General features: G+C 39.9%; 1 protein-coding gene across 1 annotated transcript in view; it reads right to left on the reverse strand.

The window, feature by feature from the left end:
- VAT1L (vesicle amine transport 1 like) overlaps positions 1–25,367 on the reverse strand; it is a 67,358-nt gene that overhangs the window by 40,393 nt on the left and 1,598 nt on the right. The window contains exons 2-5 of the mRNA XM_061346732.1: positions 19,708–19,837; positions 13,808–14,023; positions 3,078–3,220; positions 556–659 (exon numbers count right to left, since the gene is read on the reverse strand). Coding sequence (XP_061202716.1) covers positions 556–659; positions 3,078–3,220; positions 13,808–14,023; positions 19,708–19,837 — 593 coding nt within the window. The remainder of the gene's footprint in view (positions 1–555; positions 660–3,077; positions 3,221–13,807; positions 14,024–19,707; positions 19,838–25,367) is intronic.

The raw sequence follows: 25,367 nt of genomic DNA on the forward strand, positions 1-25,367 counted from the left end.
CCTACAAAAGCTTGGCCTGTTTTATCAACACACAACATGGCAACATGGCAGAACTGCAGGGAAGACACATTTGCTCGGTATGTAGAGCAGTCCATGGACATGGATGGATATTTGTGAACAGAAGCCTAAGCTTCAGTTGCTCAAAGTGATGTCAAGTAAATCTGACAGCATTCCTCCTGAAATCTTTCTCCAATCATCCCTCCCACAAGAACAATATTACAGTTTCCTTGGCCACACTATGACTCCTATGGTGTGCAGAACGAGAGATCCAAGCTTTCTCCTACACTTCTCCTGTATTACCCAATGGTGTTTAACAATCTGAAACACATACTCAGTTTTGGGATTTTTTACTAGAAGTTTCTCTGTATTACCTATTTTTTCTGAATAATTTAGTCCACGCTCAACTTCACCAAATTCCTCGATCGGAAATGGTCAAATTGAGAAAGTGCAACATGGTGGCCTCAGTTCGGGAAGGAGTGGCATGGATGATTTTAAGGGATTTTAAGCTTTGCAAAGCTTTAGGTTTGAAATACATACTTGGCTTTTTCCACTCACCATATAAAATGTAAGTCCCAAGTGGTTTGAGAAGACTGAGGCCTTTCCCAGTGTTTTCTCCACAAAGACAGTCCAAAACAATATCTACTCCATCAGCCGAGATTCTAGAAAGCACAGAAGAAATCTCACTTGGCAGTTAGATCCACAGGACTGGTCAGCCAGGATGATGCAGGCTGATTGTTAAGATAATACTAACATTTTCAAGGTACTTTAGAAAGAACTCTATGGCTGAGGCTTTGACTACATGAAAACTGTCTTGTCATCAAAAGATAAATCAAATTAATTCAGTGCTGGAACGAAGTGAGTTTGTTGGACTAGCCAACCCACATCTTTCAGGCTTAGAAAATTGGAAAACTATCTTATTTCCCCTTTTTGAGGGCTTTCAGTAAAATTATATTATCAAAAAAATAGGTGATAGATGTAAAATTCTTGAGTGAATGTAAATGTCAGAAAATGTCTCTTTTTTTAGTCAATGAGTGTCATAAAGAAAAAGGACATTACTTTTATTCACATCTTACAGTCTTTTTCTGAATTCATAACGAAACAGATCTTCTTATCTTAGTCCTTCTCTGATAAAATGAGGTCCTTGTATAATTATTTAAAAAGCCTTCTGCTTCCAACTTTGTATCAGCTAGACACCAGAAAAGAGTTAAATCAAGCATAAAGAGAAGTCATCAAGAGCAAGAAACCCAGCTCTAAGGATGCAATCACGCCATATTATAGAAAGGAGAAAGTATTTACACCATTTCAGTAGCTTGCACATTTATAATTTTCCATTAAATAGCTTTGTGAATGCTTTCTGCTGCGGTATAACTGAATTAGAAGTCAGGAAAAAGAAAAAGCTTTATGGCTTGTAATCTTACCATTTCCTCAAAAAACAAAGGTGATGCTCAGGCATCCACTGGTTACAAACATGAACAAAATCAGCCAACTTTACTTTTTGGTACTGCTGCCATATAAGGGGTTATAAATTGCTTATATTCAGGCCACTGGATGAGCTTTCACTGTAAATAAATAATGACTTTGCAACCAAACAGCTTTCAGTGGCTTCTATGGTTGAACTGATTCATCATTGCCTGTGAATGTGGAAATGTTCCTATCACCTCTGGGTGTTTTTTTCGTTTGTTTATTCATTTGGTTTGGAGTGTTGGGGGGGATTGCTCTGCTGCCCCACCAGGAGTTAGGACTACGGTTGGTGCTGAAAGCTGATTAATTTTGTCAAGTGTTCTCTGTTGCTGAATTAATGCTTCAAAGTGGGGATTGCCATAATTCAGTCTTCACCTCACTACAGCAATTTTCCAGGGGCAGCAAAACACTTAGTTATGTACACTTCCCCAAGAGAAAGTCTATCAAAGGGGTGAAGAAATGTGCTGCAATTGTGACCTGTAAGGAAGTGGTAGGGGTGTCATCTGCTAGACAAGTTCTATCTTTTTTTTTTTGGTGAAACTTCCCATATGGAAAAAAAATTCTTTTGATATAAAACATCTTTTGTTATGGGCCATTTCAAATGTTTTCATAAGCCCTCGGGAGTGGTCCAGAAACAGTTGCAAGACGTCCTTTTTCCTCCAACACCAGCCTGGATTGCCAAAAGCCCAGGCAAAAGTCTGCTATGCACTGAAGGCTCGTGACTCTCATGCTTCTGAGACTTCTGAGACCTTCTGAGACTTTGCATGTCACTCTGAGGAATGCATAAGTTTGACAGGAAGCTTGTCAATTTGACAGGAAGCTTGTCAACTGTACTATGTTCGCGTGCCCCTTTGAGAAGTTTCTTGCTTGATGCCCAGCTACATAATCTAGTATTTTGACAGATACAAGATGAAAACATTACTCTTATCTGACAAGTAAAATAAAAAAGACATTTCTTACTGATTTTTTTATAAATTCTAAAGTTTTGCCACCTGTATCAACATCCACATCCAAAAACAGCTAGAAAAATTGTAAAACAAAGCATCTGAAAGCATACAAACAGAAACACGTGATGACTTCAATAGAAACACATGATGGCTTCAATAGAAACACATGATGGCTTCAGAAGGCAACAGGATGATTCTAATCTGAATGCAAACAAACAAAACCTAAGGATTTGAAGTTAAAACAGGCATCATGTGCTCTGATATCAATCCCTGGCAGAGGATAAAAACCCGGACAGATAGAAACACACCAGAGAACTCCAAAACCTGGATAATTTGCAGATCCACTGAAAATATCTTACTGTGTGCATTACAGTGGGCTACTACATACGCAGATAATTGTAAAGTACTTCCTTCTCTTAAGACCTTTACTCTTTTCCACTTAATTTACTTTGCTGTCAACAGCTGTGCAAGAATGAACATGGACTAACAAAGCTTACATTGCTTATAAAAATGTACGGAGATGCTTGCTTTCTTGGCTCTTAGAGTGGACAGAAGGAATATATGGAATATATTCCCAAACTCACAAAGGTAATCTTTTCCCGTAAGTATGACCAGCCTTGTGTCCCTCACAGTACTATACAACCCTTACTCAGGAAAAGAAGAGATTACCTTTTTACTTCTTGAACATAATCCGCATTTCTGTCAAACAGGTGAGTTACTGAGTCTTTGATTGCTTCATGTTTGAAAGATGAAGCTGTTCCAAAAACAGTGACATTGGGAACAGTTGAACATAGCTGAGCAACAGCTTGACCCTGCAAACACATCTTTACGTTAATTCACTGACATGGAAACTGGTTGACAGACTTTGTAGCAACCAATGCACTTATGACACAGCAAAATCCAAGACATGTGCAAGGACTTCCCAAACCAATTTCTTGAGAGTGCAATGCAGTTCAGCCACAAGAAAAATACATTTTTAAACCAAAAAGGTTATGCTGAAGGCAAAGCAACTGCCAGGATAAAAGTAATTTAATGTATCAAAAAATGCAGTGGAGAAGAGTTCTTGATCTTTTAACAAAGGCAGTGTAATTTAAGCAAAATGGCATTAATTTACAAGGACAAGCAAACATTACCACAGAGTGCTAGAGAAATGTTTCTCATTTGCTGCTTGTACCCTATGTGCATCTCCCCCTGAGTCCCTTAGGTAATGTCTGCTCTGAGGGAAAGTAGCAAGTGAGTCAAAATGGCCTAGAGCATTTATAGGAAAATCATTTTCCTAGTGCATCCCTCCTGCATGTGGACAGAAATCCTGTGAAGACAATCAGATGCTATGTCAGTCTTTAGGCAGGACTTGGAGCATTAGAGAATTTGTGCCTTCAAATGTCTGTACTTCTACTTTCTGGTACCAATCTCTGGCAAACGATAAAAGCCCAGCGAGGTTTACTTTCTGGCTTTAGGTCTCAGAAGGCTTCAACTTCTCTAAGTTTTAACCTCTAATTTCACAAGGCTCAGAGAAGAAGAGAAGCACTGCATAAATGTTGAGCCACCCAGATTTCAAAAAGATCCTAACAGGTCGTGCTTTTACAACCCTGGGTTTTGTTTTACTCTTAACACACTAAGAACTGGAAAACAGGCATTTGGTAGTCACATTCTGCCTCCTGTTCTAACCACATTATTCCACTGGAGCTAGCACAATAACATGGATATGCCCAGAAGCCAGATATGGCACTATCATTCTAAAAATGTCCGACATTCAGCAGATTCTTACTTACATTCACAGCCAAAAGACTGTCATTTGTAAACTGTATGCCTGACCAGTATGATCATCCATGAATAAACACATTTCTGTTCATGCCAACCAGAAATCCTTATTATCAGTATGTAAATACCAGCAATAAGTGCTTGGGTTTTATTTACATAATAATTACATAACCCTGCATACCCTGGGGGCTTTGGCATCCTCACATGTAATGCTGAATATAATTGGTAGTGACAATCCTCTGAGCTGAACATGGCAAGAGAGGAGGACATTATTATTTATACACAGTGGCATCCAGGAGTGTCAGATTGGTTTCCTACTGGATTAGTCAGCAAACAACTATACAGCAAGTACGTGATCCTTTGGTCAGGTATTAATAGAGGTGGAAAGGACAGCAGGAGGAGAAATGCATTCTCATTCTTACTTTGCAGATGAGGAATGGATTAGTACAGCAAATTGAACAACCTGGCCAACAGCTCAGAGAAACTTATAGCAGGACCCAGGTATGAAACCTTATTCATAGCATGGTAATCCAATACCAAACACAAGTGACCTTTTCTGTTTAAAATCCTCCACCATTTTCTTGCATTGGCATCCCTAATCTCTTAGAAATCCCAGGAAACTCTATTCCTGAGGGGCCTCATCTCCCAAGATGCAATGTCTTCAGGGAGCACCAAGCATTTCACTCTTATCATACTTCATTTCTTTATTACTTACCGTCTCATTCTGAAGCCCAGGTTTTAGCCTCCACAAATATTGTAACATAAAATCACAATAAAAAAAAAAGTAATCTGGATTTTGTATCTCTCCTTTTCTCAGTCATTTTCACTAACAATCCTCTTTTCTCACTTTCTGTGTCTCCCAGAAAGCCATCGCCATCACCAACAGTGATACAGATAAGTCAGTATGTTATAATGTATGCTAGCTGAGTGGAATTCTGACATTATTGATCTATTCTCTAATTAGTTTTCTGCATTTTCAATCTAACTTGGGAAGATGAGAATGGGAACACTGAATATTTAAAAGGTCAAATATTGGAGTAGAAAACACGTTGATTTTTATCCTGCAGAAGACGATTAACATTTAATAAACTGTCAGGTGAATAGGAGAAATGCACAAAAACCCCAGGATGCACGTAACTTATTTTCTTCCTAACTTGAACTTGTTAGTACACCCCTTGCTCCCACCACAGAGATAAGATTATCTAAAATCCCAGATTAGAATACTTCCCAGCTTTCTGTAGATATTTAAAGCCTAAAACTGACTCATATGACCAGTACTTTTATAATTGGATGAAAAACATCGCTAAAGTATTTTGAGGCTATTCCACAAAATATTCCTCAACAGCTTTCTGAAGATCTTAATTTCACATTGATTTGTACTTATTTTTGTGCAAAGTATTCTTAGGATTTGTATCTCAGAAATCTAGGAATAAAGGCTGATATTGGACATTTCATGCTTTCCGCATTAAAACAGGGGAACTGAACTCAACCTATGAACCCAAACATTTCACTAATTTCTGTGGAATTCAGCTAAGCTCCAAAAGAGTACTGTGGCTACACAAGTCACACTTAAGTCTCTTTTCTAATCCCTCAAATCATTTAGCTGTCTCTGGATTAGCAGCTACTGTTTAGAGGGATATACATTCTAATAGCAAGTATGTGAGGCCCCAGTGTTCAGAATGGTTCACAAATGAAGTATGCACAAAGGGGGTTGAAGCTGGAAGGAAGAATGTCCTTTTCTGAGGGTGGTGGAGGGGCAGGTGAGGTATCCATACTGGTTCCTGTTCCCAGCACACTCATCAGCCAGCACCCTTTGGTCACAGGGGCACACAAGCCTTGTCCTTTCGGTTTCCAAAGCCATTCTCCTCCTAAAATCTGCTTTGTGGCAGACACAGAAAAGAGGGCTTTTGTCTTTCCCTGCCCAGAGAAAGCCACATCATCTCTGCTACCAGCTTTCACAGTGGAGACCACACAGATATAGAAGCAAGCACCATGTTATCAGAAATAGTGTCTGAACTCTGAAATCAGAAAGTGAATGAACTCTGAAAGCATTCTTCATGCTTTGAAAAATGAATCCTCTTCTCCCATCCAATTTTCATGTAGGATGCAAACTTCTACATATAAGTACTGACTGGATTCTTGCTTTGTGAACCTCAGAAAATCAGTAAGTGGCAAAAAATAATTCTCACTTGGACAATTAATTTTACCTTTAGAAGCATTTAGCAGCCTTTGAAAAAAAATTATTAATTGCTTCACTGAAGGAACAGATATGGTTACAAAATATTCCCTTAAAATTGAATTAATTTCTTTTAAAATATGCATAATTTATATGCTACTTATAATGCAGAACTCTACATGCTGAGTCTTCAAAGAAATGAACGACTTGGATTTAAGTGTTCTGTGGAAATGAAGCACATCTCCTAATACTGGATTTGGCATAGAAGTCTTGTGTCTCTTCAGCTTCAAAGTCTGTTTGATGGATTCCTTTTCAAGGTGTCCTGGCAATTTATAAAACCAGTATGACGAACCTAATCTACACATATTATTATTACAGAATTTATTATAAATGGATATCCTTACATTAGTTTTAGATCCAGTAAAAAGATTGAGATTCCTTTACAGTCCTTTGCTTTAAAACCAAACTTTAAACCTGCAGGACTGGAAACTTCTCCTACTGAGATAATCACATAAAAGAACAAAAAAATAGATTCTTAAGATGTAGAAATGTAATAGCTGTTCTGTGCATTTAAACAATTTCAAAATATTAAAAGAATGTCATTGACATTTAAAAGTCAATGTAGAAAGCACGAAGAGAACTTCCTAATCTAATTAGCTTAACAATACTGAATTAATGCTGGATGAAATAGAAATAAAGGAGTGGCTCTCTGAAAGGTACCTGACCTAACGACACCAGCCAGACCTCAGCCTGACGTGCAGGCTGTGCACTGAACTGCAGTAGTTAAACGTCAGTATACATTCAGGAAAGTATCTTTTTTGCTGTTATATAAACTGAGGCCAGCTTTATAGCAAGAGAGAACAAACCATCTAAAAGATACCACCCTGCAAAAATACATCTATTAGAAACAGCCAAAAATTATCACTTCTATGATATATTTTGCAGCCCAAAGATGCTACAGCATTTTAAAAGCAAATTATTCAGACTTAAAATTGTGCAAGAAACTGCTCTGGAACTGAACATGAGGACAATTCACATTTCCAGAATGCCTGGATGCAACATAACCATATCTGAGGGTGGTACAAAATACAGAAGTATAGTAAGAAAATCACAAGAGAAGACACCTACTGATCTCCTGGCATCAAGCAAAACTTTTCTCTGGTGTCAGAAGTCAGATTTACAACATTCCATCTCCTGAAGGTGTCATTTTTCCAATTACAGCCAAGGAAATTGGAAACCAAACACCAAGGCGAACACTGCGGAGTGAACAAACTGAAACGTGACTCTTGAACAAGCCTAAGGCAGCACTTGCTACACTCAGTGCACCGCAAGTAAGTTTTGCAGTAGAAGGAGGGGAAGAGAGTCACCATCAGATAATGACCCTTTTTACCCTCATAATCTCTTATGTTCTACAATAATTGGCAGGGTCTGGGTTTCTTCCTACTCCCTTATACAAAACCGTGCAGCTGAGGTGCATCCCAAACCCAGTGCTGAACCTCCACCTGATGTAAAATCTCTTCAGGTTAGTGGAGATACAACACATCCCAGCCATGATCCTTGCCCAGAAGGTATAAACTCTGAACAGGTAAAAGACAAGGAAGAGCTAAGCACTGCCTGTCTGTGACCTGACCCAGTCAGTGATTCAGGGAAAGGACACATGTCCTCTGGGGAGCACAGGCTTCAGAGGCAACAAAAAAGGCCTTCAGAGCCTGCAGCCTGCTTTGGTCAGGGAAAGTGGGTTTTGTGCATGACTGACAGGCTTTTGCGTTTGATTAACACATCATGCTCTGAGGTAGTGTCTGGAAATAGACTCAGGCATGGCACTGGGACTCTCCTGAGCTGCTGAGAGAGCACATCCATTGCTTCAGAGGCATTCAGCTGTGCAGGGAGCCTCAGCGTTGAGATACCCCATCTGGCTTTAAGTGAGATAGCCTGGTTACTTAAAGCAGCCTAGACATGGTTACACAGAGCTCTGTGTGAGCTGATTTCTTCCCTTCCTTGCGGCTGGAGATGAAATAAGAGGAAAGCACTTCATCAAATGCTATGAACTGCAAATATGAAAATAGCAGGTGAAGTCCTGAGAGGTACTGGGTAAAGACTGCAGCAAAGCAGAAAGCACTAATGCCAGTGTACACTGTGCTGGCTACTGCCATCAGAACAGAGGACTAAATTCTAACTATTCATACTCAGGAAGGACTGACTCAAATACCAGAGTGTTATTTAAAGTGCTCCTACCTGCTAGGTGCAGACAGACCGGAATTTAGTCAGCTCGTACAATGTTTAAAAGCACCATGGATGCTGCGAGGCCTGTATTAAAAGACTCTGGCTTTCATGCTAGCTTACTTCTGCTTTACTCCCAACCATAGAATCATAGAATAGTTAGGGTTGGAAAGGACCTCAAGATCATCAAGTTCCAACCCCCCTGCCATGGGCAGGGACGCCTCGCACTAAACCATGTCACCCAAGGCCTCATCCAACCATGTATCTGCCTGAACCAGTGTCTGTAGGATGACCAAGGAAACAGACATCTGACCTTTCAAAAGAGGAGTATGAACAAACAAACTTACTTTCAGCCTGAAAAATACAGGCTAATAAAAGAGATTTGATTCTGAGCTTGTCCTAGACATAAACACATACACAGCCTCACCAGAAACGCTTGAAAGAAGTGCCACAAGAGCAAAGTATAGCTGATTTTAACTAATAGACAGCACCATAAAGACACATTAACTGCCCACAAATAAAGTCTGGACATTGAGAAAGACTTCTCACCAAGCAAGAAAGAGCAGAGAGGATCTGAAGAGATAAACATATGGGGTTTTTTTAAGAAGAAATTTGATAATTCTCTCGAAAGGGTTCCTATATGCTGCCTGTGACAGTGGGTGACTAGATTTATTAAGAAGTGTCATATTTCTGTCAGATAAAATATCACCACTTCAGAAATTCAGTTTGGAACACATCCTCAAATATTTGCAATTTATGCAAGGGAAACACAATAAAAAAGAAGGTTCCTGCCAAGCAGTAACCAATCCTGCCAGGATGACCTAAATCTTGCCAAGTCAGATTTCCTCTTCAAATTCACACCTGAGAACTGCATCTGTAACTTACTCTGCTGGCACTTCCTTGGCTGCTAAGCCTGAAAGGGAAGGTCAAATCACAGCTTCAGCAGAGTAATTGCTGCTTCTGCATTAAAGCAGCTTAATTTTAGCATCTGTGAGATTAAAATGCTAAAGAACTGGCTAATAATTCTGCCTTGCATCAGAGGGATTACGTGATGAAATTGAAGCATTTACACAACCTTGGTAAATGACCAAGATTTGTGCTCTAAATATTCAGAATAGGAAGTACATAAAGAGAAAACAAATAAGCAAATGAGCATAATGGCTGTCCTTCTCAAATCAAAATCCCTGAAAGAATTAATTTTCCAGGTAGATATCAGAGGTAAGAGACTGGATTTGTTAAATCCAGAAGAGAAGAGCCTAAAGATTCTTTTTGCTTTGTTGTTTTGTTTTTTTTGTTGTTGTTGTTTGGGGTTTTGGTTGTTTGGGCTTTTTGGTACCACAATCCCCTATTTATACTAATTCAGTAACTAATCCAGGATACAGTTTACAAGCTTAATCAAAAACTTTAAGAACAACTTTATAATCTCATACAAGCCTCTGCTGTGACCTTCACTGAATGTACTGATTTAAAACTGTTTTCATTTTAAATAACTAATTGCTTCATACAGCAGATCAGTGCCAGCAGGGTGCACGTTACTGCTCAGTCCTCTCAGTGTATTTTCTTCAGTTGCCACTTTGCTTCACTTGAAAAGAAAGACCTAGGAGTATATTTGTGAAGGGAGTTACTCCACAGTTGTCTTAGTCATTTCAAACACTAATTGCAGGGTTTCACAGTGAAGATAGGCCAATGTATGTGCTACAGTAAGTCGTATGTTTTTGCAAAAATCGTATTTCTAAGCATTAATTTCTATGTATGTATAATAGGAAGTGTTTGAAGTTCAGCATTAGCTGACTTTCGCCATATTTTAGGTATGAGTTCAGAAGAACATTTCTGCACGGTTAAGTATTTAAACTCTATTTGTATTACACAATTATATCTTTTGTTGTTTATCAAACTGCCCTGTATCTTCATGTAATGGATTAAAGAGACATGCTAAGCACCCTGCCAAGTAGAGCCTGAAAGGAGAGTATGACAGCCACCATTCTTGTACGATACTGGTCAGTAGCAGCCCAAGAAATAACAACAGAATGCTTTGCAAGGTATTAATGTGTTGTCAAAATCTGACTAAACCATGCAATGAAACTGTGAGCCTGCACCTTGCTTTCCTAGAAGGCATCTAGAATTTCTCCAGCCTACTTCACAAGTCAGTCTTTATTAACTGCCTCTGTCTCAAGAGGGAGAGACATGAAAACCAAACCGACCTCCAAAGCAGCCCCCTTTTCAAACAATCCTAATCAACAAGGAAGCCCTAAGAAACAAAAGCAAATACAATCTCTCTTTTCAAACCCCCTTCTAAGCACTGCAGCTAGTCCTCCTCTTCAGATGGAAGGCTACAATATACCAACAGTGACAGAAAGAAGAGTCTGTGAGCATCCACCTCCTGGCTCAGAGAGACAAGGTGCTTCCCCCTACAGCCAGCCACATTTCCTACTATGAAGAGGGAAGACTACATGATGCCCTGACCTTTAAGCTGAGTGGTTCTCATTTGGTTTATGAAGCCAAATTCAAGTTTCTCTGAGAGAGCCAGATACATAAGACTTTTATCAAGATAAGTTATTTGGCATGTTCCCTTCTTCTCTACGTCATTTTCTGATGTCCCCTGGAACTTCTGTAAGTAAGCAAATTGACTTACCTAAAGCATCCTGTCAGACATTAAGGATTACCATCACATGCTAGCCATACCCCAGGCACAGACGGGAAGACAACTGCTATTGTTACTTCACTACTAAAAATATTTAAAACAAAAAAATAAAGACAGAAAAATAAACCAAGGCAAGACATAAGTAAAGTTCCTAGAGCATTTTCCCTGACCTACTGAAAAATCCACAGGAGCCTCCTGAAGAGGAGAATGAGCCAGGACAAAGAACCTCATAAACACTTTTGAAGCAACAAGTTCTTTTTCATAAACTCCCTGAAGCAGCTAAAATAATGATCTTCCATAATGAGAAAGGAACAATTACAAACTTCTAGTCCCACAGCAAGCCTATTGTCTCTTTAAAGTGCTCTGGAATTTCGATGACATTTAGAAACAAACTGGACAGGTTTCCTACTTGCTGAAAGTAGGAATGGGCCTTCAATCTACTAAAAGCAATAGCACAAAACCTACCTCTTCCCATAGAAATTTCAGTGCCAGTTTTCTGTTTTATTAACTAAGAACTTCGGGAGAGTGAATTGTTCAACTGAGGCTGTTAGATTTTTCAAAGGATTAGCAGACAGATTATTAGACTGGTTTAAAGAGCAACACAGACCCCTCTGAAATCTTTATGTCTCGTTAGCAGAAAGGAAAGCATTCCATGCATCTCCGAAGTGATATTTTACATGTAAGACCTGTCAAGCAATGGGCAAAATTTTTCCTTCCCAATTCTAGCTATACATGCGCTTCCCTTAAAAGGAACAACAGCCTGCATGAGGCACTCTCCACCACGGCATCCTGCAGGCTAGCCAGCCCTGTCTCCCTCTGATGGATCGTACACAGACCTTTATCAGATATTGGCCAACTTGGTTGTTCTTCCTGTACTTTTCCCTTGGAAACTCTGTTTTATTTAGCTATTTAGCATGTGATGGATCATGTTTCTCCTTGTTCTCCTGGCAGCCACGCAGGACCCATCCTTCATCCTTCTGCATCTTCTTTCAGAGAATATCCACAAGCAGTCACAGCAGAGGACCAGTCAAAAACTGCCCGTTAAGCATCTGTTATAGAAGAGAGGAAGCCAGCTGCTCCTTAGAGACACAGCCCAGCACAGAGGCTGAGCACAACTGAAGACACCTACATGAGAGTTGGTAGAGCATTAACAGTGTTCAGGGAAGAGAATGAAGAAATAACGAAGGTGGTTATGTTAGAAGGAGGAAGAGAGAAAGAAATAAAGACATTTCCCAAGGACACTTTATCTCAATAAGGAGGAGTTCATTTTCTGTAGATACATGTATATATATATCTACAGAACAGCCAAAAGCAAGGATTGTGTGGCCTCTTGTTTCAACAGCCCTAAATTCCACATAAGAAGATTTAATATTAAAGAATGATAGTCAGCCATAATGCTCTAGGTTGTACTGTGCCAAAGCATAATACGATTATAAATTCCATTCATTTACAGAAGTATTCCAAGAGGACCATTTACTGCAAGTAGGATTACTGTTAGCTAAAAATACTTTGTACAGGGAACTCATGAATTTATTCCTTTGATTACAGCCTTCTTTTACATGAGAACCTGAAAAAAGGTCTAAGGGCACACAAGTAGGGATAAGGTGTTTGGGCTGCTCACCAGACCTCAACAGACAACAGAATATTAATGTAGCATAAATGAGGCATAACAGGAAAAGAGAAGAGGTACTGCAATTTGGAAGGCTGAGCTCTGATAGTGTTCTCAGGTTGTGAAAGCTGCTTTATGGAAAAGCACTGCATAATTTCAAACATAAACTAACTCCCCTGACAGTATCTTGATAGTCTGCACAAGCTTAAGTACTTTCCAAAGGAGAGAGATTTTAGTAAAAGATAGTTTGATGAACTGGTAACACAAAATGCTGACTTCTTATTTCATTGCACAGCCAGGCATTCCACCAAACTCATCCTACTATTTCTTTGCTCATGTAACACAGCAATCCCTTACTAATGATCCAAACTGTGACATGTAGCAGCCACCACCGAGCGAGATTCAGCGTCTGTATATTTTCTGTATATTGACTGGCACAATACCGCTTCTCACTGCTTTCCATCCTTCTACAACAAAGGGGAAGAAGAACTTCACACAAAAAGCATTTCTCTCATACACACAGCATTTGCAGGAGTATTCTGAGAGGGTCATTTACTGCAAGGAGGATAACGGTTACCTACAAATACTGTGTTCAGAGCATTGATTTATTTATTCCTTTCATTATTGCATTCATTACTTCTTCATTCCTTTCAGCCTTTTTTCACACAGGAGTACAAGGTGCTTCATAAAGGTTCAGGAATGAGATGTTTGCAACAGCACTTGATCCTTGATCTCTGACAACCAGTCAGGGCGTTTGGTAGGGGTTTTAGCATAGAGTTTATTGTCATAACATTATTATTTCATCCAAAGCTCCCGCCAACCATTTTCATCAGTGTTTTGAAGGGAAAACAGATGTAGCTTCACTGCAATCCCTCCCACAGGGAAGTTTGATCTCGAATCAAACTGTAGGGCCTGGCTCATTTCAGAAATTGAGATGCATCAGACTTTTCCAGTTACTTGGTGACAGGAAAGTAAGAAAAGTTGCAACTTACCACCCCACCTCCTGCAGAGTGGACCAGCACAGACATGCCTTCTCTTAGGTTAGCAACTTCAAAGAGCATCATGTAGGCAGTTACAAAGTTCATGGGAAACGCAGCAGCTTCAGAAAAGCTCATGTCATCTGGGATCTTGTAGACAAATTCGACTGGGGTACAAACCACTTCAGCCCATGCACTGTAGTTTATGAAAGCCATGACTCGGTCTCCAATCTACAAACAAGGAAGAAAAGGCTGAGGATATGGCTGCGAGTGAGACTGTAGAGAGCAACTTGTGAGACCTGCAACTCTCCTGCTCAAGCTGTGGGTCACTGACTGTGAAGTTAATAGTGCTCCCCACCTTTGAAAAACAGCAGTTAAGCTCAGCTCTGGGTTTTTAGCAAGTTTTAATTGTACTTATTTAAAAGGCTGGATTTAACGAAAATATCCAAATAAAGCCACCTCTTCTTTTCCTACACTGCTTCTATGATGGAGCAGACTTTCATCATCACCAACACAGACTATCCTTTTCTAGGAGAGTCCCTAAATAACAAATGGGGCGGTAAACAATGAAAAGAGCATTCTTACTAATAACCAGGAAATTTGCTTATAGAAAAAAAAAAAAAAAAAAAAACAGGAAAAAAAGGTTATAAATTATCTATTGGATGCATGGAATAAACAAGATTACACCAAAGATAATTTTCATTCTGCTTTCTCAGTCTTCACAGTAATTTAGACCTACTTTTGCTCTCCATGGATCGAGAAGGGGAGGCCTTGCATTCAGGTACCAGAGTATATGAAAGGGTTCAGACACCACTCAGTTAGAAGATAACACCATCTGTAGCCACTCTCTACTTTTATTACCTTAATAACTGATTCTAGCAATACATTTCCATGACAGTAATTTCTCCAGTCACATGTCAGAGCAGAATTTGATCCTGCAACTTCAAATAAGCTACCTTAAATGTCAAAAAATATACCGCTGGATTCCAAGGCACTACTAAGCCTACAAAATTAATTTGACAGGATTTCAAGGAGAAATGAAATACTTCCTTTGAAACATTACTCAGTTTCTTTGGAAAATACATAGTAGTGAAAGGGTATTTCACTATGGAGAAATAAAGATTTTATGTTAATATTAGATACAGTTGGTTGCTCCTAGGAACCTCTCAGAACCTCCAGGCACATCAAATCTATACATCTGTATAATGGCCTTCATTGCAGCACCAGGTTTTTAAACTGCAGATAGTGACTCCCTACAGATGGGCAAGAATAATAACAAAGCAATTGGAGCTGTGAGGCTCCTGCAGAGGCACAATCAGACTTGGAAAGCAACTCATGTAAAAGCAGAAATTGGTCTGCTGGCACTACTAGGGAGAGCCACAGTGCGCAAACCTTCACAGGCAAAACTCTCAATAACTGCTTGTCACCAGCAGCCCCTGCACATCTTTTACCTTATTTTAGACTTCTCTGCCTTTCTATAACACACCAAGAAAAATAGCATCCTTAACCATGAAAGGAGCTCTTCAGTGGGGCCACAGTGTAAGTAATAATGCAGGAATAGCATCACATATAGCAGTATTTAATATTTTAAGTAAAACTAACAGCAGCTGTCCCTCTAAAATACCTTATCTGCCTGATATTCTGCATCTTACATTCTACTAATACATACTAATGTTTTAGAAATGTTATAGATTGTTCTTGGACTACTTCAGCTATATTCCACAGCAATGGATTAAAGCTCAACACTTTTACCTTCAGGGATGCATTTATAGCACAAGCTCATTTTAGTCTCCCAGGTTCTTGTCATTAGTTTGGGTTATTGCAGGTCTGCTGAAAGCTAAGGCACTGCTGACAGATCTGAAAGGTTCAGAATGAGGATGCCAAAGCAGAACTGACATTCCAGTTTTCACCAAAATGCCTCCTCCTTTTGAAAAAGACATTCAAATTAGTAGTGCCTCACTGGCAACCACTCTGTGGTTGCCTTTTGCTCTTAGAGAAGCATGTAAAATCTAAAGTTGGCTAGGATTTATTAGTGAAGATGTTAATACATCCTATATCCTTGCAAACAAATATGAATGGTTACCAAAAAGAACGCAGAGAAGTCCCTCTTGGTGATTCCTGAGGGATTTCTTAGTAAATCAATAAGTAACTTATTTTACCACAAACACTATACAGAGCCCAGTCATCATCTGAGATTAGGCCTCAGCTCCTGAGAACCATCCCCACGACTAGACATACAAGGCCTGATACCGTTGGGCTCAGCAGAAATCAGCTTTTCCTTTTAATGGGAGAAGGAATAGGCATTACACCATTATTCCACAAAAAAAAGGCTTTATTTCATTGTAAGGTACGTTTTAACTGTCAAAATGGACTGCCATTCAATGCTGACATTTCTCATACAATAACACAATCACAGCAAACGAAGACAAGAAATGGCTGGCAATCTCTTAGGTAATATCTCAGGTACTACAGGCTATTTCGGGTAATACAGGCTAAGGGCCTGCAAGGCACATTTTTCCAGAGCATGAAATTCCCACTTTAATGTGGCTTCAACCGAAAGAGATCTTCAAAGGGAAAGGAAGTCAGAAGACATAGGGCACAATCTTTGTCATTCCTGCCACTGCTCTGGACAGTGAAAACAGCTTATGTCAAGGAGACAACAAGCATCTGGCATGCTCCTATTCCATGCAATAAATCCATAAAGAAACTGACAGAACATTTTTGCATCTTCTTCATGGCACTTCCTCCTGCTTACAGACTTGTATCACTGCAGAATTATTCTGAGTGTTGATCCTTCTTCTAGGTCACTCAAACAGTACCATGGGTATGCAGGTTACATGCAAAAAAATTAAATACCACTCTTGTTTCAATTTCTGGGAGTACTCCGTAGCACAAATGCATTTTGCAGTCAGAACAAAGACCTAACTTGAAAAGAGATCCACTATATTCAGCCAGGTGCAATGCTATTCATAAAAGCACCATATGCTATAGCCTCACAATGCCCTTTAAAAATAGCTGGGACTTTTAAACTGAGACTGCTGTTCTAGAGAAGAGGCTGTGCTCCTTTCATAGAAAATTCTTTGATATGGAGTGTAACTATGAAGCACAGATACTAGAGTGGAACAACTGAAGCAGCAGATTCTTTAAAGCAGCAAAGTTACTGTTCAGTTACTGTTTGTCACAAAAAACATTGGAAGATTATGACTTGTTTTGAGGCAGAGATGAGGCAAGAGGGGAAAGGCAGAGAAATGTCCTAAGAATAGCTCATCAGTGAGATCCTACTACAAACTAAACTGGCCATTATCTTCACTCAGTTGAGGAACTTTACATCTTTTCCAGAAGAGCAAAAATGTTACCTTTAAATAAAAATATTTTAGGCAACTGCCTTACTTAAGATGCAGTAAGAATTAAGAAAATGCAATTGCTTAATGACATGACTAAAATAATCTGGACTCCTGGACCTGGAGAAGGCTGAGGTTCTTAATGACTTCTTTGCCTCAGTCTTCACTGGCAAATGCTCTGACCACACCACCCACGTCTTGGAAGGCAGGTGCAAGGACTGTGAGAATGAAGACTCTGGGCCCACTGTAGGAGAGGATCTGGTTCGAGACCATCTTAAGAACCTGAACGTGCACGAGTCCATGGGACCTGATGAAATCCATCTGCGGGTCCTGAAGGACCTGGTGAATGAAGTTGCTAAGCCACTGGCCATCATATTTGAAAAATCATGTCATCCAGGTGAAGTTCCCGATGACTGGAAAAAGGGAAATATAACCCCCATTTTCAAGAAGGGGAAAATGGACGACCCGGGGTATTACAGACCAGTCAGTCTCACCTCTGTGCCTGGCAAAATCTTGGAGCAGATTCTCCTGGAAGGCATGCTAAGGCACATGAAAAACAACAAGGTGCTTGGTGACAGCCAGCATGGTTTCACTAAGGGCAAATCCTGCCTGACCAATTTGGTGGCCTTCTATGATGGGGCTACGGAACTGATGGACAGGAGTAGAGCAGTTATGTCATCTACCTGGACTTGTGCAAAGCGTTCGACTCTGTCCCACACAACATCCTTGTCTCTAAATTGGAGAAACATCAATTTGATGGATGGACCACTCAGTGGATAAAGAACTGGCTGGATGGCCGCACACAAAGAGTTGTGGTCAATGGCTCAATGTCCAGCTGGAGACCAGTAACGAGTAGTGTCCCTCAGGGATCAGTGTTGGGACCGGTCTTGTTTAACGTCTTCGTCGCTGACATGGACAGTGGGATTGAGTGCGCCCTCAGCAAGTTTGCCGATGACATCAAGCTGTGTGGTTCAGTTGATATGCTGGAGGGAAGGAATGCCATCCAGAGGGACCCTGACATACCTGTGAGGTGGGCTGATGCCAACCTCATGAAGTTTTAACCATGGCAAGAGCAACGTCCTACACCTGGGTCAGAGCAATCCCAGGCACAGCTACAGGTTGGGAAGAGAAGAGATTCAGAGCAGCCCTGTGGAGAAGGACTTGGGGATGTTGGTCGATGAAAAAACGAACATGGGCTGGCTTCATGTGCACTCACAGCCCAGAAAGCCAACCGTATCCTGAGCTGCATCAAAAGGAGTGTGACCAGCAGGTCGAAGGAGGTGATCCTGCCCCTTTGTTCTGCTCTCGTGAGACCTCACTTGGAGTATTGTGTGCAGTTCTGGTGTCCTCAACATAAAAAGGACATGGATCTGTTGGAACAAGTCCAGAGGAGGGCCACGAGAATGATCAGGGGACTGGAGCACCTCCTGTATGAAGACAGGCTGAGAAAGTTGGGGCTGCTCAGCCTAGAGAAGAGAAGGCTGCGTGGAGACCTCATAGCAGCCTTCCAGTATCTGAAGGGGGCCTATAAGGATGCTGAGGAGGGACTATTCATTAGGGACTGCAGTGATAGGACAAAGGGTAACAGGCTCAAAATTAAACAGGGGAAGTTTAGATTGGATATAAAGAAGTTCTTTACTGTTAGGGTGGTGAGGCACTGGAATAGGTTGCCCAGGGAGGTTGTGAATGCTGCATCCCTGGCAGTGTTCAAGTCCCGGTTGGACAGCGCCTTGGGTGACACGGTTTAGTGGGAGGTGTCCCTGCCCATGGCAGGGGGTTGGGACTTGATGAAGTTAAGGTCCTTTGAACCCTAACTATTCTATGATTCTATGATTCTATAAATAAGATTGGATTGACATGCAGTTTCTCTTTCAATATTTTTCTATCTATTTAGGACATAAAATTCTAGACTGGGGGGAAATGCAGATGTTTAACATCAGTGACGGAATAGCAGATAGAATACTGTTTATATGTAATAAGAGATACAAAAGAGTACATAAGGCAAACCAGTGATGAAAGCTTTATTATATAAATTAACTCTTTGTCATTTATCATTATTCTGCTATGTGAAATAAACCCTTTTGCTTTGTAAGTCATACACCCAGAATCAGGGTCCCAGTTCTATCTGTGTTTCATGAATGCGCATGGTTGTAAGAACCCATGCTTATTTTAAATTGGGGTCTTGTTAACTCGAGATCAAAAGCTGGAACTAGAATCAGCAGCACACTGGCTTTAAGGGACAGAGCAATAGTGACAGCAAACGTTGCCGAGAAAACAAGTTAACTCAATTTTTTTTTTTACTTTCTCAAAGCATGTAAGTCATGCTTTCCAGTTCCATCAAGATATGCACATGGAACAAGTGCTTTTTCAGGAACTGTTTGATGGAAATGACAGTGGTAGCTTTAGAAACTAAATCAAGCGGCAATTCTCATGCTTGGGAAGCAGCAAGGAAAAACTGCCCTTTCACAGGGTGGTGAAGGCTGCTGTCGCTGGCAGACCAGAAGGGATTAGGGACAACATACACAGTGAACCAGTGATTTAGTCTCCTTGCTCTGAAAAGAAAGAAATTATTACCTCAAATCCTTTCACACTATCTCCAAGAGCTTCCACAATTCCAGAACATTCAAACCCAGGAATAAGTGGCGTCTTCGGAGGGTTGTCAATATTCCCCTGTCTCACCATCAAATCAATGAAGTTCAAACCACTGTAAAACATAAGAAAAAACAAAATCAGCACTATTATTATAGATAATATAAGGAGGAAAACTTGACCTGAGTGATGGGAAAGACAGAAGACTTAAGCCCATCTTTAAAAAGCTGGGCTCCACTGCATAAGAGGGACTCAGCAGACACTCACATTCTTCATGTGTGGAACAATCTGACTTTACACTGTGCTGTACAGGCCTTGGAAAGAAAAATGCACATACATTAGCCCCAAAGCTTACAAGACTGTTCAGAAGTCACCTGAAGAGATTCACAAAGGGCATTTCAAAAGTCAATACAGTGAAACATTATGATTTCTATGAATGCATTCCTACTTGGCAAGTAAACACAGTACAATTTAAAAAAAACCCAAACATCACACATTATAGATGTTTTGAGCCAAGAGCAACCTGATGCAACTCTTCTAACCTCTGGTATGACTCCAGGAATGAATCTTGTGTTCATTCCAGGCAGGAGCCCACACTTTGACATGAACTTACTAAGTATTAGATAGGCTGTTGTTTAAAACCTGTTCCTCCTGGATCACTTTTACACAGTTTTGCAAAGGTTATTTAGGTCTTTGGAGCCTAGGGTTCCTGCTCAGAAAAAACACAGGTCTTTCCCTGTAGCCTCCATTTTGCAAAAATCTTGAAACGTCTTTGCTTTGTCTTATGCATATCATTCAACTTTATTAAGTAAAATTTTGTTGATTTCTAGACAGCCACAAAAAACACAACCAAAAAAGGTACCATTATCTACCCTCTATATACATATATATGTACTGATTACTGGCACAAATGCCATACGTAGCTAAAACTCCTCAAACTCCTAACTAGCCAATGCTTCAGCATGAATCCATTGTTCCAAAACACAGACCTGTATTTATCGTTAGCCAAAACTGCTGCATACTAACTCCCCCGACTCTCTAAAGCTATGCACACAGCTAGTCCTACTCACGCATATGATACCGGCAACTGCTTGGATGCATAAAATTACTGATGTGCACAGAGCTTTAGTCAGATACTAATGAAGCAAACAGATTGAATAGACCCAACAAACAAAAAGACAGAGCAGACAGAGGACGTAAGCCCAGAGACAAAACAGCATTCACAACATGTAGGTCACTGAGGGGGGAAGGAAATTCCACCAAATGTAAATATTTGTAATAGTGGTGGAGGGTTTAAGAGCAACCTGAGCTCACAACTCTAAGCTCTGTAAAAGCAAGATTAAAGATTATATTTGAAAAAGGTGATTTTCACAGTCTAGCTTGACAAACTCAGGAAAAAAAAGTAAAAATAAAACAAATGAACAAAAAAAAACAACAACAACATGCTCATACACAGAGCTCATAACATTAACCACATGAAAGGTCAGGAGGTCTTTGGCACAATTAAGGTGGGAACTCTGGAATGATTTTAGGAAGGTCACTTCTTATGCAGTGGCTAAGACCAGCTCCTACATTAGCACTGTAATGTTCATAATGAAAGAGAAATCCCAAATATCAAAATGCCTGCTAGGCAGTCATCATTTGGGAAGAGAACAAAATGAAAACACAGCACAAAACCGAAAATCCCACACCATACATGCTGCAACCACTGTCTGTGTACAATAATTTCAGTGATGATCTTTTTAATACATCTTTGCACACCACACACATTTTACAGTTAACTTTTCCTACACTCCCGCAAGAAAGGGCAGCCAAAGGCAGAACTGTGATGTGAAAACCTGTGTAGGAACACGAACCATGATGTTGTAACAAGCAGACAACAAGCAGACAGATGGATATGGAAAAGACTATAGCCATTTGATAATGACATTTGATTACAAATACACTACTGATGCTCTTCCTAGAAATATTCATTCTTGCAAAATAACTTGTCAATTTTTGAAACGGCACATACTCAGTTTTGCACCTAACGACATAATACTAGCAATTCTGCTCTATTCTAGTTCCATTTCTCTTTCATCTGTCTTTATCCTCAATAAAAGGCAGCAGTGTTAAACAAAATAGAGAGCTCATTCTATTAGACTGAACTTACAAGACTAGATACTAGAACAGGTGCGATAAGGGAAGAAAAGACACTGCACAAGGTAAGTACCTAGTCACATTTTTTTATCATTTTAATTACCAGCTGGAACATAGAGTGTTGATCAGCATTTCAAATCATTTCTAGTAACTTTTCTGGGAGTTTCTTCCTCATTCGATTCATCTTTTATCTCATATATGCTTACATGTTGTCATATACCTATTTCTCTCATACATGTATTTATTTCCATTCTTTTCGCCTTTCAAATAAGGACAGAAATAAGTTGTTTTATTTTGCCTTCCAAATTTGAACAAGCCTTATCAACAGCAATAGACCTGAAAGCAAGATTACATTGCATAGTAAAGCCAGCATTTTATGTTTTTTTCCCTTTGAATAATCTGGAGGTTATTCAAAGATGAATGGCTACTTTAGTAATTATCTCTAAGACACCTAACCTTACCCAGTCCCCCACTGAGATTTTGCAGCTGACACAGGAAAAGGGAAGTCTAGATGGACAGAACATCACAAGAAAATACAGCTCATGAAGAGTGATGGTTTTATAGAATAAACACAATTTATTTCTTGTATCAGTACAAAACAGAGTAACCTGTTCTGATGTGTAGCCAGAGAAACTGGCTGAACTTTAAGTAAGGGCATATGTAGAAAGAGGAGTGTAAATGCAAAGAGATCCAGTGACAAAAAGGGCACAATTTCTTGCAGTTGTGTTTTTAATCCAAAATCATGAGCTAGACACAAATGAAGATAGGGAAGGATACGAATTATCAAGATTAATACACTGACACAGGGGTTCTGCAAAAACCTCTCTATGAAAGAGCACAAGTATTAGTGTGGACTGCACAGACTGAATTATCTGCACATCTCTGGAGGCAGAGTTTATCAAACATGGAAGTATCTTTAAATCTGTCAAAATTTGCCATGTTCCACCCTAACACCAATTTTGACGATCTTGAGTATCATTTTTCTATGTTTACGGTATGGCTTTGCCGTATTTTTATTTTCTTTAAATGTGAAAAGTTCTGTGGATAGAAAGCTGTATCCTAGGCTTGTTTTGTCATCAGACCAGCAGCAGTCAGCTTGGTCCAACTTGCTCTGTCCCACACGCTCCAGGATGCCCAGTATCTTCCACTGCAAACTACCAAATCAGGCAGACCATTCTCCACACTTTGTTTTGGAAAGGTGCTGCTTTTGATCAGTCTCTTCTATTTCACCACAAGAGTCCACTGAAATTAGTTACTGAAGTTAATGAAATACAACAGAGCAAGTAGGAGGACCACTGAGTTTTACATTCTTAAAATCCTTCCTCTTACCCCTGGCCAGCAAATAGCCCGCCAATCTTTTGATAGACAGACAGACGGGTAGATAGGTAGATAGATTATAGATATATTAGATAGATAGATAGATAGATAGATAGATAGATAGATAGATAGATAGAATCATAGAATCAATCATAGAATCATAGAATCATAGACTCGTAGAATAGTTAGGGTTGGAAAGGACCTCAAGATCATGAAGTTCCAACCCCCCTGACATGGGCAGGGACACCTCACACTAAACCATATCACCCAAGGCCTCATCCAACCTGGCCTTGAACACTGCCAGGGATGGAGCATTCCCAGCTTCCTTGGGCAACCTATTCCAGTGCCTCACCACCCTAACAGGAAATAATTTCCTCCTTATATCCAATCTAAACTTCCCCTGTTTAAGTTTTAACCCATTAGCCCTTGTCCTATCACTAGTCCCTAATGAAGACAGATGATAGATAATGACAGACAGATAGATAGATAGATAGATAGATAGATAGATAGATGATAGATAGATATATGGAAAGGTTTAAAATTACCAGACCTCATGCTTTTTATCCAGAAACACCCACAGTATATAAACAAGATTGCTTTCAAGAACAAAATCAATACACTATCTGTCCACTACTCTAGTACATCTAGGATTTCCTTTATTTACTACCAGCTTTATAAAGTGCTGTATCTCACAGCCAGAAGGGTCACTTCTGCCTCATTCCTCATGATGCACACATACAGTATCACAAGTAAGAAACTATCAGGACAGTGAAAAGAAAAATACAGGGAGTTAATTACAGGACACCATTCCTTACTCACACACCCTACCTGAAATAGACTGTGGTTTGTTCTAGCCACTTGTTTAGCATTTTAAACTATGCATAGTGTTCTGCATATTGCAAATTACCACACAAACAAATACAGTAATTTTGACTACTTCACCATTATCAATCAAAAATTATTTCAGGAGATATGCAGAAGCTGTGACTCAGCTTGGACATCGATGGCTGTTCCATTTCTTAGTCACTGAATGAGGCTAACACATGACTCATCTCAGCTGACACATTTTCAGTTGGATCATTGATATTCCAGACCTTCAAAAGAATTATTCATTGGATGTCTTAGCGTGAATAGCAACATAGCCTCCCTCTCCTCCATCTACAGTACCACACTACAAAATGTATACATATGATTCAAGTGGTTTCACCCTCCAGTGAATGCAGAGACCACACAGAACTTGGGCTTTAGTCATTCATATCCACTATTTATCACGGATGAACATATTTTACTTATAATTAGGATTATTCTTCCTCACAAGTTAATGGAGAAAAATAATCATTATCTATAATGATTGTCAACTACACAACTGATTCAACTAAAACACTATTTGCCATCAAAATGGCTTAGCAGAGCCCATCTCTGCATGTTCAGCATGTGCACACGTGTGAACTACATGTGTACTGCATACTATACTGGGCAGAGATGACAGTCGTTTTCTCGCTCAGTCTCCCAGACCAGACTGCAAGTCCATCGTCATCCTGATCAATCTTCTGTATTTACAGACTCACGTCAAGAAGATCAGCAAATTGATTTTGCCTTATTTGGAAGCATGCTTTGGTGACCTGATCACATTTCAGCCCTATGGCTGTTTCCAGCCCAAAGTGCCAAGCAGATAGAACGGCAAACAGATGCTGTACAGCCTATGGGCTCTTCTGGCATGAAGTGGAGCTTCCAAAACACACATGGCATCTTGCAACCTGGCAGTAACTATGAAGCAGTCAAGTAGGCCTGCTGGCATTAAACAGCAAGTGTGCAACTCGCACAGCTCACTAGTGATAATGCAACCTGGGAAAGTAACTGTATTTGTACCAGAGCTGTTCCTATTTTACAGCCAAGTGTTCTTTTGCAGGTAACTTACCATTTGTGATACAAACATTATCTACTGCTTTGATGAAACTAATTCATACTGGTACTGGAGATTCATACTGGTACTAGACAGTGCTGTGAAATCCCCATGCGTTTAAAGGAATATGTCCATGTGCTCAGAACATTTTAATTTTGTATGTTAACTTTAATTCAATAGCTGGGAAAAAAAAAAATCATTGAAAACAACGCAGCCTATTCTCAAACAGAATTACAGCCCTGCTTGAAAGAAAAATGAGCTACCCAGCAGCTACTGTGTTACCATG

Source organism: Neopsephotus bourkii, unplaced genomic scaffold (genome assembly GCF_033783945.1).
Source record: "Neopsephotus bourkii isolate Nb327-2 ecotype Australia unplaced genomic scaffold, CSIRO-AGI_Nbou_v1 NB_274, whole genome shotgun sequence".
In the NCBI taxonomy this organism is placed as follows: domain Eukaryota; kingdom Metazoa; phylum Chordata; class Aves; order Psittaciformes; family Psittacidae; genus Neopsephotus; species Neopsephotus bourkii.